Source organism: Nematostella vectensis, chromosome 3 (assembly GCF_932526225.1).
Source record: "Nematostella vectensis chromosome 3, jaNemVect1.1, whole genome shotgun sequence".
Lineage (NCBI taxonomy): Eukaryota > Metazoa > Cnidaria > Anthozoa > Actiniaria > Edwardsiidae > Nematostella > Nematostella vectensis.
In genome coordinates this window covers 19,381,192-19,390,347 of record NC_064036.1, presented here as the reverse complement: position 1 = coordinate 19,390,347, position 9,156 = coordinate 19,381,192, and the positions used below count along the sequence as shown (strand labels likewise).

General features: G+C 40.3%; 1 protein-coding gene across 2 annotated transcripts; it reads left to right on the top strand.

Moving 5' to 3' along the window:
• The first annotated feature begins 258 nt into the window (after positions 1-258).
• On the top strand, positions 259-9,156 carry LOC5509032 (N-acetylated-alpha-linked acidic dipeptidase 2). 2 transcript variants are annotated; one of them, XM_032377867.2, is made up of 7 exons: positions 259-587; positions 990-1,169; positions 2,371-2,565; positions 2,752-2,965; positions 5,217-5,414; positions 5,948-6,251; positions 7,763-9,156. In XM_032377867.2, exons 2-7 carry the CDS (start codon positions 1,090-1,092, stop codon positions 9,046-9,048), a joined length of 2,277 nt encoding a protein of 758 aa, XP_032233758.2. In that variant the 5' UTR covers positions 259-587; positions 990-1,089; the 3' UTR covers positions 9,049-9,156. The 2 variants fall into 2 exon arrangements, with proteins under 2 accessions (XP_032233758.2, XP_048581460.1); XM_048725503.1 differs by lacking the exons at positions 259-587; positions 990-1,169 and adding an exon at positions 1,185-1,691.

The window sequence follows — 9,156 nt, the reverse complement described above, 5'->3', positions numbered from 1 at the left end:
TAGCTCCGGTCTACCTGTGGTGTATTATTTCGACTACACCACACTGTGACAGGTGACAGGTTTCTGTATCCACCGATGCGGTGCAATGTTACATTATCAAGCCGTTGTACTATTTTTTTTTTTTTTGGAAAGACAGGACCTTTAGTATGCCATTTCGGATAATCCTAAAGTCCATTTATCATTGTTATGTTGACCAGAAGGAAGTTAACTAATGTCTTTACTGAGTTGTATCTGCTGGAAGAGGAAACGATATGAACTAATCTTTTTTTTTTTTTCGGTGCTTACCTCAGTTGTATCTTCTTGAAAAGTACAAACGTGCAATAAAACAGGAGCTTTGGCAAGATCTAGTTCCGGCTTTGTCTTTTTAATCTTTAAACGCTGGAAGTGTTTCAAAGACAGCCCACCATGCGTTGAAGGGAAAGTGTCTTGATTGGTTGAGCTTTAGCTCAGGAAAGGCCCGAAGGCGAAGTCAACAGCATAGTAAACAGCTGTGGCCAATACCCGCTACAATCCCATACAATAGCGTATGGCAATCCTATATATATCGAACGTCTCGTAAAAGATCATTTTATACTACCAACTATAAGGTATGTAAAGAATTTGGCTGTAAAACAGTTGTAAAATAGATAACGAAGGACAAAACATGCAAACTATCGAAAATTAAGAGTTCATAAATGCCACAGTACTTGGAGCGAGACGCAAAAGGCCACCGATCCCTCTTGCACTAATGCCTGCGAGCAGATTAGAAAGATTGTCTTTAAATTTCATGTATATGCGAAGTCGATGATTCAGCAAAATTTAGCTCGAGCAGTGTGGGGAAGTGTGGGGAAACATCCGGGCCACCATATACTAGCACATTGAGAGTATTAGCACAATTCAGTTTCGGGGATCCGAAACTCACTCAGAAAACACAGAAAAAGATTCAACCTTTCAGTTATTATAAATAAACCGACAGCTTGTGATAAGTCTGCATTTTGTTAACATTGTAGGTCAGATAAGAGGCACCCTTGAAGCAATCAGTGGGAAATCAAAGTCCTTGGTATTCCTCCTTTGCCCAACGCGGACGGCGGCATTTGAGTGCAGAAGAAAATGTCCAAGTCTAAAGACGAGACGAGGATTTACCGCTTTATTAGAGATGACGATGACCGAAATTCTGCAGTTTATGTCAGGTATACGATACGAAACACCAGAATTCCACATTAGATGCCCAAAATTGACTAATCATTCAATGTATTCATGCTTTAAAGTTACTGTATATATAGCAATTCCTAAAAGGGTTTACTTTAATCTCTTTTAAACAAGTAGTCGTTGTATCTGGTTATTTTATTGGATATCATGGAAGCAAACATTCGTCTCAACAAACACCAGCTTGCCGAAACCACACGCAAGGAAATAAAAACGCTTGAGACAGTCGCCGCTATCATGACTCAGATGACCGGCTTATTTGAAAGCTTTGAACTGCTATCGTCATATGAACAATGAACTACCTCCTGAAAGGGGACTTTTAGCAATAAAATGGGTTAAGATTAGTTTGAAAAGCTTTTTCCTGATTATACAAGTACAGTTTTGCATTTGCGTCGAGCTGGTTTGTGAGGCTCAGGGATATTCTCGCATGATAAGAGTAGATAAGTCCATGTAAATACTCACGCTTCTCATAAAGTGAAGCACACCTCGTTGATCCTACTTATAAGGTTAGTACAAAGACCGAAGCACATTTTGCCTTTATTAAAATCTGCAAATGAAAGCGAAACCCCTTACTTCTTGTTTTTTTTATACTTTTATTAGCTTCGTCATTAAAAAAAAACTTTTTTTTATCAAAACAAAAGGGTACAGTATCACACACGAAAAATGTCGTAGGTTAGCATGCCCATAAACTATAACACAAAGACATACCTCATATTTATTCTACTTATCGCCCCTGGGCCTGTTTCAAACGGAAGGAGGGTTCTTATCTGAGTGATGTAAGAAGCCATTGCCCATAGCGTCAAGTCAGATTCGAGTTTCAGTCCATATTCTCCATATTCTGTATGCTTGCGCATGTTGTGATTTATGATGGACGCGGATATGCAAATTAGCAACGCATGATGGTAGGGGCGCTAGGAGATCACGTGACTTTTTGGGTGGAAAGCCAGCGCGCGTTCAGGCTTTTATCGGCAAAACGAAAAGCAACTTATTAAGCAATTTTTAACAGACAGAAAGTTTTTTTTCAAAAAGTTTTTTTGTCATTCTATGTCATGACGGGCGCAGTTATAACTGTGTTTATTTCGGCTTGAATTTGCCGCCCAAAGGTCACGTGATCCCTTAGCGCAAGTCCACTATTAAATCAATCACTGATGGCTTGTGTTTTCTGTCGCATTCATTCCCTTACAGAACGCGCTCTATAGTCTGCGTCTCCATTGTCGTTATTCTCCTCTCCATGATCACGGGCTTTCTAATTGGCTACTTCATACCGAAAAGTGTTGAGCATGCGCATCCCGTCGAGTCATCAGACGAGAACAAACATGCAAGTTACCAACAGCAACTGGTAGAAAGCGTGGATAAAGGAAGCCTGGAAGAGCTGTTAAGGTAAGATATCAGATGGTCACACGTGAGTTGTCGAGGTAAGCCACCAGGTTGGGTGATTATCACACGCATACAGTCAATATAGTATCATAGTTCTCAGCTAACTAGTGTGAACAGCGATAACCGTAATTAAAGAATAGCTTCAATTTCGGATAAAGAGTAAACCGTTAATTTGTGTGTTTTGCTTAGACACTTCAGCCATCGGCCCCACATTGGGGGCTCCGAGGAAAGCCATCGACAGGCCTTTGAAATTCGGGACACATGGCAGAAATATGGCTTCGACAAGGTGGAATTGACAAGCTATGACGTCATGCTGTCATATCCACAGGCAAACCAAGTGAATACAGCAAAGATAATTAGCAACACGGGTGACGTCATCTACAAGACGCGAACGCAAGAAAAGGTTTGTGAACTTTGGGGCTATACTCGGATTGCACACTTAATGGCTGGGCAATACTCTTGTTGCGCACTCACTGACAATAGGCTTTACTTACTGGCAATAAGCTATACTTACTGACAATAAGCTATACTTACTGACAATAAACTTTACTTACTGACAATAAGCTATACTTACTGACAATAAGCTATACTTACTGACAATAAGCTATACTTACTGACAATAAGCTATACTTACTGAAAATAAGCTTTACTTACTGACAATAAGCTTTACTTACTGACAATAAGCTATACTTACTGACAATAAGCTTTACTTACTGACAATAGGCTATACTTACTGACAATAAGCTTTACTTACTGACAATAAGCTATACTTACTGACAATAAGCTTTACTTACTGACAATAAGCTTTACTTACTGACAATAAGCTTTACTTACTGACAATAAGCTTTACTTACTGACAATTAGCTATACTTACTGACAATAAGCTACTTACTGACAATAAGCTACACTTACTGACAATAAGCTTTACTTACTGACAATAAGCTTTACTTACTGACAATAAGCTTTACTTACTGACAATAAGCTATACTTACTGACAATAAGCTACTTACTGACAATAAGCTATACTTACTGACAATAGGCTTTACTTACTGACAATAAGCTATACTTACTGACAATAAGCTATACTTACTGACAATAAGCTATACTTACTGACAATAAGCTATACTTACTGACAATAAGCTATACTTACTGACAATAAGCTTTACTTACTGACAATAAGCTATACTTACTGACAATAAGCTTTACTTACTGACAATAAGCTATACTTACTGAAAATAAGCTATACTTACTGACAATAAGCTATACTTACTGACAATAAGCTACTTACTGACAATAAGCTTTACTTACTGACAATAAGCTTTACTTACTGACAATAAGCTATACTTACTGACAATAAGCTACTTACTGACAATAAGCTTTACTTACTGACAATAAGCTTTACTTACTGACAATAAGCTATACTTACTGACAATTAGCTATACTTACTGACAATAAGCTACTTACTGACAATAAGCTACTTACTGACAATAAAATATATTTACTGACAATAAGCTACTTACTGACAATAAGCTATACTTACTGACAATAAGCTTTACTTACTGACAATAAGCTTTACTTACTGACAATAAGCTTTACTTACTGACAATAAGCTTTACTTACTGACAATAAGCTTTACTTACTGACAATAAGCTTTACTTACTGACAATTAGCTATACTTACTGACAATAAGCTACTTACTGACAATAAGCTATACTTACTGACAATAAGCTTTACTTACTGACAATAAGCTTTACTTACTGACAATAAGCTATACTTACTGACAATAAGCTATACTTACTGACAATAAGCTTTACTTACTGACAATAAGCTTTACTTACTGACAATAAGCTACTTACTGACAATAAGCTATACTTACTGACAATAAGCTTTACTCACTGACAATAAGCTTTACTTACTGACAATAAGCTATACTTACTGACAATAAGCTATACTCATTGACAATAAGCTATACTTACTGACAATAAGCTATACTTACTGACAATAAGCTATACTTACTGACAATAAGCTTTACTTACTGACAATAAGCTATACTTACTGACAATAAGCTATACTTACTGACAATAAGCTATACTTACTGACAATAAGCTTTACTTACTGACAATAAGCTATACTTACTGACAATAAGCTATACTTACTGACAATAAGCTTTACTCACTGACAATAAGCACTTAGTAACTAGGATATACTTGAGTTGCGCACTTAGTAACTAGGATATACTTGAGTTGCGCACTTAGTAACTAGGATATACTTGAGTTGCGCACTTAGTAACTAGGATATACTTGAGTTGCGTACTTAGTAACTAGGATATACTTGAGTTGCGCACTTAGTAACTAGGATATACTTGAGTTGCGCACTTAGTAACTAGGATATACTTGAGTTGCGCACTTAGTAACTAGGATATACTTGAGTTGCGCACTTAGTAACTAGGATATACTTGAGTTGAGCACTTAGTAACTGGGATATACTCAGACTGCGCACTTAGTAACTAAGCTATACTCGGGTTGCGCGCTTAGTGACTGCTGACTCCTAATGGATCTTTACTTGAGATGAGCAGAGCGCTCCTATAACACCTTGCTTCGCAACAGGTACTTGAGATGAGCACAGCGCTCCCATAACCCCTTGCTTCGCAACAGGTATACGAGCCAAGCGAGAAGGATCCCTCAGCTATCCCACCATTCCTTGCGTACTCTCCGTCTGGGAATGTTACTGGAGACCCCGTTTATGCTAATTATGGGCGTGTTGAGGACTTCAAGCATCTTTTGTCGAATGGCGTACAGGTCAAAGATCGCGTCGTCATCATGCGCTACGGGAGAGCCTACCGAGGAAGTATGGTGGGTAAATGCCATTGGTATATTCTCAACTCATAGCACTCTAAACCTTAATAGTTACTTATATTTAGAAATACTAAAAAACTTGCAAGTGTTATCTTATAACGAATAAAAAATGAAATTGCCATTACTGAACAATCGGTCCGAATAACCTAGTTTGTTAATTATGTAACACTAAGCTGTAATATAACTATTGTTAGCGTGCCGTTCTCAAAGTGTCCCGATTTAATTGCGAATGTCGACTATACGTATACTACACTATAAACTATTATACTTCACTATTAATACGACCCCTATTCGACTTTTCTTTATCTCCCACAAAAGGCTAGTCCTCGAAAGGTTAGCTACTTTGTTTTTTTTTTCCACAGCGGCGTAAAACTTTCGACCTCAGTTTTGATTTATTTCCCTGCATTCATGCTTTCTGAGCTCAGTGTGACAGAGGTCCAAGTGGATTCGTAGGCAATAACAGCAAGACAAAATAAAGTTTGTTTTTTGTGTGCCGTTTTTACAAAAAGAAATCATTATTTCGCACACAGGTAGCCAATGCGTATCGTTATGGCGCTATTGGTGCCCTAATCTACACGGACCCCAAGAAATATGCTCCGTACGGAACCGACCTCGCTGACACCTTTCCCAACACGTGGTGGTTGCCAGGCGACGGTGTACAAAGAGGCACTACGTTGAATGGTTACCCTGGTGACCCGCTGACCCCCTTGTTTCCCTCTGTACCAGGCGCGTACAGGCTCAAGGTGAATCGAACGGTAATCAAGTCTCTGCCGAGGATACCCTGTCACGCGATTGGGTACGATGACGCTGAGGAGATCCTTGCTCGCATGTCAGGTATCAGCAGCTTTAAAGGGTCCGTCTTACTCGACCATAATAGTGCACTGCTAGGGAAGGGACCAATGAAAGAGAAGGAAAGTGGGGATTAAAACTGCGTACGAAATCAGCATGAAAAGGAAAACGTAAAGGAGAAGAAGAGAACATTTTTACCCCTCTTCTCCTTCTTTATTTCAGCAATCTTTGCTAATCTTCTTTCGAGTAGACAATAAGGGCACATAAAGCGGGCCATGCTAAACAGCTTTGACAGAGATATCTTCTAAAACATAACGAAAAGCCCCCCCCCCCCCCCTCCGTATTTCATGAACCGTTTAGGCTATGACAATCAAACCTACAGGCAATGATCACCAGCATGCAAAGAATGGTCACGCCGTATTTTGGGTGTGGTCGAATTAATTATGACGTCACAGTAACGTCATAAATACGATGTCTAGCTATTCTGTTGCCTAAAGTATAAGATATCGGGTTGAAATCATTTTGCATCATTCAGATATGTCAAAAACAACCTTTTAACGGCTTTACAATGCAAAAAGGCCATAAAAACGTTTATAATCACTTTTTTGTTAGAATTTACGCCATCTTGGATTCTTTGTTTTTGCATGCTATGGTAACATGGAGCGTCTCCTCGACATGTCAATAGGGTCTTTAAGATACGAGTACGGCGACGGTAGAAAACAGTGGAATTAATTTGAGAATTGAAAGGCTGCACGTGAAAATGCGTTTTTGTCTGATAGATTTCCAACCGTTCTCCGCCAAAACACAACGTGAAATTAAACGTTTTACGGTCTCTGGCGAGTACGTGGTCGTTTGGAGAAAAATTCACTTTTCTCTGTTTCCCATCCTAGAAAGAAGCTTAAGGTTAATTTCTGTTAGTTCCTAAATATAAAATCTAGGTAATTTTATCGAAACTATTTTGGAATTTGTCGCCTAGCGTTAAAGTGTTATCTCGGTCACTCCGTCCATGCCGTAGCCGTTGTAGCATCTTAAAGTCCCCAATGGCATCAAAATGTATGCAGATAGATTTTAGGAAAAGTCACCAAGTTTTAGCCTCTTAGTTGCTATGGTTCAGAAGTAATAGCAATTTTCCAGGAGGGGCTTAAAGAGCCCCCCCCCCCCTCCCTAGTCTGAATAGGGTTAAAATGAGATTGGGCAATGTCCTGGAAGATGTTTGCACGACCCGCTTTATCTGTCCTCATCGTGGACTGGTGTATCTATGATCTTTTAAATAGCCTATCTAAGCTGCACAAACACGATTCCAACAAGCGATACCTTTTAAATAGCCTATCTAAGCTGCACAAACACGATTCCAACAAGCGATACCTTTTAAATAGCCTATCTAAGCTGCACAAACACGATTCCAACAAGCGATACCTTTTAAATAGCCTATCTAAGCAGCACAAACAAGCGATACCTTTTAAAGGAGTAGTAATGAAGGCTTGGGTGGAACAGCAGTGGTGCGTAGAAAGCTCCTTATTATCAACGGTGCTAAACCCGCCCATCTTTCCTTTCAGGTTCACCAGCGCCTTCTGATTGGCAGGGCAATCTACCAATCACATACCGCCTCGGTCCAGGCTTTCAAGACACCAATCTTCAACTCAATATGCACATAATCACTGAGCTGTCAATCAATACCACCTATGACGTCATAGCGACCATCACCGGCCGTGAGGAGCCAGATCGTCTAGTGATACTTGGAAACCACAGGGATGCTTGGGTCTTCGGTGCAGTGGACCCCGTCACGGCAACCGCTGCCACCATGGAGACGGCGCGAGGGCTCAGTAAGCTGCTTAATGCGAGCTGGCGTCCGCGAAGATCCATCATGCTTTGCAGCTGGGGGGCGGAGGAGCATGGTATAATTGGTTCCACGGAATGGGTGGAGGAAAACCTGAAAGTCTTGGAGAGCAAAGCTGTCGTTTATCTTAACATGGACGTCGCTGTTAATGGGAACTTCTCCTTCTTCTTTTCCTCGAGTCCACTTCTCTATTCTATAATCAATAATACTCTGAAAGAAATTCTCGACCCGCGAAGCACGCCAGATAAAAAGCTGACTTTGTATGACGTCATGGCTAAGAGCTTCCCTTCCTCCACGCATCCTGGCCAGCCAAATATGGTCACTCTACCGAGCGGAAGTGACTTCCACAGCTTCTATCAGTACGTCGGGATCCCTTACGCGGACTGGGGCTACTTCTGGGCCCAGAAGAATTTCTCTTTCTCGTACACAGGGTTCCCGGTATATCACACATTGCATGAGACGTTTTACTGGTATAAGAAATTCCTCGACCCCAGGTTTGAGCTCTTGCGGTCGGTGACCCAGTTCTGTGGACTACTGCTTATGCGATTATCCGATTCGCCGCTCATTCCCTTCACGTTAACACCGTATAACACCATCGTCAATCGTTATTTTGCAAGTTTGCAGCTAAACGCCGAGGTTTCGGCTCACTCCATCGATCTACAATACCTCGAACGAGCAGTTCGAAATCTATCTAAAGAGATTGATGAATTTGAGAAAAAAATTAAAGACGTCGAGGAAAACAAAAACTTTATTTCGCTTCGAGTCCTCAATGACAAGCTGTTGAATTTTGAGCGCGCATTTATATTTCCGTATGGAATTCCCGGCATCCCTAGCGCGCGGCATGTGATTTTCGCGCCAAATATTTATGACATGGCCAAGTTTCAGGAAGGAACATTTCCCACCATTGGTAACGCAATGCATGCAAAGGACTGGGACCAAGTGAGGGAGCAAGTCACCGTCGTGGCGTGGTGTGTGATGTCGGCTGCTAAAGTTCTGGCTAGCTGAACACACGAACTGCTATTAAAATCATTAGATTATCAGTCGAACTATAGTACTATAACAAACAGTGTCGTATGCTTTGGGGAGTAAAGTAAAAAAGTATAGTAAAAAAAA